Source organism: Echinops telfairi, unplaced genomic scaffold, assembly GCF_000313985.2.
Source record: "Echinops telfairi isolate 266 unplaced genomic scaffold, ASM31398v2 ScPeMD7_7472;HRSCAF=8510, whole genome shotgun sequence".
NCBI classification, from domain to species: domain Eukaryota; kingdom Metazoa; phylum Chordata; class Mammalia; order Afrosoricida; family Tenrecidae; genus Echinops; species Echinops telfairi.
This window is the reverse complement of record NW_022111376.1, coordinates 2877562-2882759: the sequence shown is the minus strand read 5'-3', so window position 1 is coordinate 2882759 and position 5198 is coordinate 2877562. Positions and strand designations below refer to the sequence as shown.

At 39.0% G+C, this 5198-nt stretch overlaps 1 protein-coding gene across 1 annotated transcript in view; it reads left to right on the top strand.

Annotated features, from left to right (window-relative positions):
• ABCD1 (ATP binding cassette subfamily D member 1) overlaps positions 1-4769 on the top strand; it is a 45407-nt gene extending 40638 nt beyond the window's left edge. Inside the window, exon 10 of the mRNA XM_045285532.1 lies at positions 4466-4769. Within this exon, the coding sequence (XP_045141467.1) occupies positions 4466-4478 (13 nt within the window). The 3' untranslated portion in view covers positions 4479-4769. The remainder of the gene's footprint in view (positions 1-4465) is intronic.
• Positions 4770-5198: the final 429 nt, after the last annotated feature.

Here is a 5198-nt window from a genome sequence, read left to right as displayed (position 1 = left end):
CTGCATTTTCAGTTCCTATCTGTACCAGTGTACCTCCTCTGTTCTAGCCAGACTTGCAAGATCGAATTCGAGTCATGGTAGTGGGAGCGGGGAGGAACCATTTAGGAACTAGAGGAAAGTTGTATTTCTCATCATTGTTACGTCGCACCCTGACTGGCTCATCTCCTCCCCAACAGTGAAGGATTTCTTAATATTCTCTGTCAAATCTACATACGTTCATGAGTATGCTCACACTCTCCCTCCCACATTTGTTCAGCCTGTGTATTGATCCAAGCACCTACTCATAGATCATTGGTTGTGCATATAACAATATTTGCCTCTGTTACCTTTAACTCTTGCAAACATCCTAATGTCTTCTTCTGCCTCTGTCAGTTAAAGAATAGTTTTATTGGCACATAATTTATGTTTTATACAATTTAATAGTTCAATTATATTATGAAAAATTGTCCAATCATCACCCCAATCAATTTCAGAGCATTTTCTTCTTTCTTGTACTCGTTGTTAGCTCTCCATTTCCCCATTTCCTCCCCTGCCATGTCCCTAGGTAATTAGTAGTCTAGTCACTGTCTCTATGGATTTATCTATCCTGGATTTCATGAACAGAAAATCATACAAAACAAAAACAAGGGGGAAAACATTTAAAATATAACAGAGAAAAAAACTCAGTCGAAAATATTAAAATCAGTAACAACTTTGAAATGGGTCAAAAGGCAGATCAAATGATAAGGTGTTACATTTTAACCGAACATCTGCCATAATCAACTTTACAATGGCCTCTAACTGATAGCAAAGCTATTCACATGCCTAGACTACCATCAGAGGGGATTCATCACAGGCTTAAAACCCTGTGCAGACCCTGTAGATGGATTTTGGGCTTCCACTGTCATCCATAGCCTTCTGTAAACCAAGTGTTTATAATTTAAGCTCTAATACCATTCTCTCTTTTGGATTTGGATTTTACTATTTACAATCCTTGGATCAAACAGGCTGGTGTGCTTCTACCATGTGCACTTACTTGAGGCCTCAATTGAATGACTGCTTATAGCCTTTAAGACCCCAGAGGGCATTATTTTAGATGACAAGGTACCATATAATTTCCTTCACTACACTTTGTTGATACAAAGCACTATCTTCAGTGATCTCTTGATGAGGGTGAGTATTGAGTAGGGCCATGTCATAAGAACTAATTGTTCTTAGATTAGGTTTTACAGTTCAGTGCAAGCTCAAAAGGCATTCATATATATCTATGGTTTATATATGTCTCTGGCCCCTTTTGGAGACATTATTATCATTTTATAACTGTTATTATTCATGATTTTTATTATTGTGTTATTATGTGCCATCGAGTCAGTTTTGACCCATAGTGACCCTATCCAGAAAAGAAGTGAACACTGCCTGGTCCTGCACCATGTTCACAATTGTTCTTATGTTTGAGCCCATTGTTGCAATCACTGTGTTAATCCATATCATTGAAGGCCTTCCTTTCTTTTGCTGCCCCTCTACTTTACCTTGCAAAATGTCCTTTTCCAGGAACTAGTCTCTCCTGACAACATGTCCCAAGTCTATAAGATGAAGTCTCGCCTCTAAGGAGCACTCTGGTCATACTTCATCCAAGACAGATCGATTTGTCCATGGTACTTTCAGTATTACTCATCATCACCACCATTCAAACGCATCAATTCTTCTTCTGTCTTACTTATTCAGTGTCCAACTTTACATGCATAGGAGGCAATGGAAAATACCATGGCTTGTGTCAGGCACACATTAGGCCTCAAAATAACATCCTTGCTTTTCAATACTCTTAAAAGGTCTTGTGTACCAAATTTCCCTAATGCACTGTTTTTTGATCCACTGCTTCTGCTTTCATGAGTATTGATTGTGGATACAAGCAAGACAAATTCCTGGAGAACTTCAGTAGTCTCTGCTTTCAGCCAAGATCCATCTGACATCAGCAATGATATCCTACGTTCCACATCCTCTTCTGAATCCAGCCTGAACCTTTGGCAGCCCCTTGTCACTGCAACCTTTGTTGGGTGATCTTCAGCAAAATTCTACTTTCATGTGATATCAAGGATATTGTTCTAGAATTTCAGCATTTTGTTGGGTCATCTTGATTTTTGGTTTTTTGGTTTTGTCGGGTTTTTTGGAATGGGTACAAATATGGATCTCTTACAGTCAGTTAGCTCAGTAACTATCGTCCAAATTAACTGGCATAGAAGAGGAAGTGCTTCCAGTGCTTCATCAGCTAGTTGAAACGTTTCAATTGCTGGAGATTTGCTTTTGGCTAATGCTTTCAATGCAGCTTGAACCTCTTCCTTCACCATTGATTCTTGCTCATATGTCACCTCCTAAATTGGTGGAATGTCGACTAGTTCATTTTGGTACAGTGACTTTGTGTATTCTTTCCATCTTCTTTTGATACTTCCTGCATCGTTCAATATTTTTCCCATAGACGCTTTCACTATTGTAACTCGAGGCTTGAATTTTTCTTTAGTTGTTTCTGTTTAAGATATGCTTTTAATGTTCCTTTGAACATTATTTTTCTAAGTCTAGGTCTCTGCACATTTCATTATAATATTTGACTTTGTCTTCTAGAGCTGCCCTTTAAAATTTTCCATTAGGGAACCGATTACAAGGAACTATATGTGACCTCCTCCCTGGGGGACAGACAACTGAAAAGTGGGTGAAGGGAGACGTCGGACAGGGCAAGATATGACAAAACACCAATTTATAAACTATCAAGGGCTCATGAGGGACAGGGGAGCGGGGAGGGAGGGGAAAATGAGGACCTAATGTCGGGGGTTTAAGTGGAGAGAAAATGTTTTGAGAATGATGTACAAATGCGCTTTACACAATTGATGTGTGTATGGATTGGGATAACAGTTGTATGAGCCCCTAATAAAAGGTTTAAAAAAAACAAACAAAAAATTTTCTTTTCAGCTCTTTGGCTTCATCATTTCTTCCATTTGCTTCTGCTACTCTATGATTAAGAGTAAGCTTCACAATCTCTTCTGACATCCACTTTGGTTCTTTCTTTCTAGCAATGTCTTTTTAATGATCTTTCGCTTTCTTCATGGAGGATGGTCTTGCTGTCCTCCCACAGCTCATCCGGTCTCCTGTCATTAGTGTTCAATGCAGCAAATTTGTTTTTGAGCTGTTCTCAAAATGCAGGTGGGAGAGACTCCAAGTTGTGTTTTGGTTCTCGTGGACTTGTTTTAATTTTCTTCAGCTTCAACCTGAACTTACGTATAAGCACTTGATGGTCTGTTCCACTCGGCCCCTGGCCTGGTTTTAGCTGCTGATATTGAGCTTCTCCAGGGTCTCTTCCCACAGATGTAGTCAGGGTGGTTTTTGTGTATTCCTTCTGGAGAAATCCATGTGTGTAAGTCCCTGTCTGTGTTGTTGAAAAAAGGTATTGTTATGAACAAGCCATTGGTCCTAGCAAAATTCTCTTATGGGATCTCCAGTTTCGTTTCTCTCACCAACGCCATAGTTGCCATCTACTGTTCCATCCTCTTTGTTGCCAACTTTTGCATTCCAAGTGCCAATAATTATGAGGCTTGATTACATGTTTGATCGATTTCAGACTGAAGACATTCGTAGAATTCTTCAATTTCTTCATCCCTAGCTTTAGTGGTTAGTGCATACATTTGAATTCTAGTTGTATTGATGAGATTTCCTTGAAGGCGGATAGATAAAATCCGATCACACAACTGGACTTCAAGATTGACCTTGAATTCTTATTTTTGACACTGAATGCAATACCATTCCTCTAGAATGTGTCATTTCAGGCATAGCAAACCAAACGATTTTCTGATTCAAGATGGTCAATATCAATCTATTTCAGCTCACTAAAGTGGAGGGTCTTGATCATTATGAATTCAATTTCTTTTTTATTTTTTCAGTTTCATTTTTGATGACTTCAAATTTTCCTAGATTCATACTTCGCACATTCCAGATTCCAATTATTAGATGTTTGCAGCTGTTTCTTCTCAGCTTGAGTTTTCCCCCATCAGCATATTAAGATCCCGAAGGTTCCAATCCCACAGACTTCATTCACCTCACCGCGGTCGATTGTACTTTGAGAAACCAGCTCCTCCTCAGTCACAGTTCAAGTGTCTTCACACCAGAGAGCCCATCATTGCTGGGGTTTAGCCGGTTCACACCGGTTTGGCAGAATCTATACTGAAGGTTGGTTGAGTTTGGCAAACTGGTTGTTAAAATGACACTTGCAATCAGGGTCTTCTCTAAGGTGGGCAGCCATCCAATGTAGAAGTCACAAATTTACATTCCTCACTCTTTTTTGACAGCATACTTTAAGTGCCCACAGTAATGTTCATCCTGTACATAGGTATAAAAAAATTAGATGGAACCATGCTTGTAATATTTATTTATTCAGTGCATAAAACTTGTTATACTTTTGATGAAATACTACATGTTTATTCCCTTGTGTTTGTTTCTTTAGTCAGGAGACATAAAATGTAAAGAGAAGAAGTGCCAACCAAAATAACAAGCTGTCATCCGCTTCATCTTTGTGCTGTGCCCCAAGTTCCCAGGAGATGTGAGTGAATGATGCAATTCCTGAAGGTGTTCACAGAACTACAACTATTGTCCGAACAATTGCTGTACGTTCAGCAGCAGTGGAAAGGGGTTTTTCAAAGATGAATGCAGTATGTTAAGAGAAGTGGACTTTTTTGAACCTATCAAACACAATGACTATTGTTTATTGGGCCTACCTCTAAAGCAGTGGTTCTCAACCTTCCTAATGCCGTGACCCTTTCATACAATTCTTCATGTGGTGGTGATCCCCCAAACCATAAAATTATTTTAGTTGCTGCTTCATCACTGTCATTTTGCTACTGTTGTGAACCGGGCGACCCCTGTGAAACGGTCATTCCACCCCAAAGGGGTCCTGACCCACAGGTAGAGAACCGCTGCTCTAAAGGAATGGGATCCTTCTCCTCTGGTAAGAAGATGGTTAAGGACAAATCACACAACCGATTATGTTTGGATAAAAGCAAAGAAAATTACAAGTGAGGATGTCAATCAAGAGGCAAGATGGAAAGATCTTGAATAGCAGTTATATTGTTTTTTGCCAGGTATTATTTAATATTTTATTAATATCTTAAAACTCTTATAACAATCTAGTGTTATGTATCTTTTATTGTTCTTATTTAAGTACTAACTGTATGAAATAC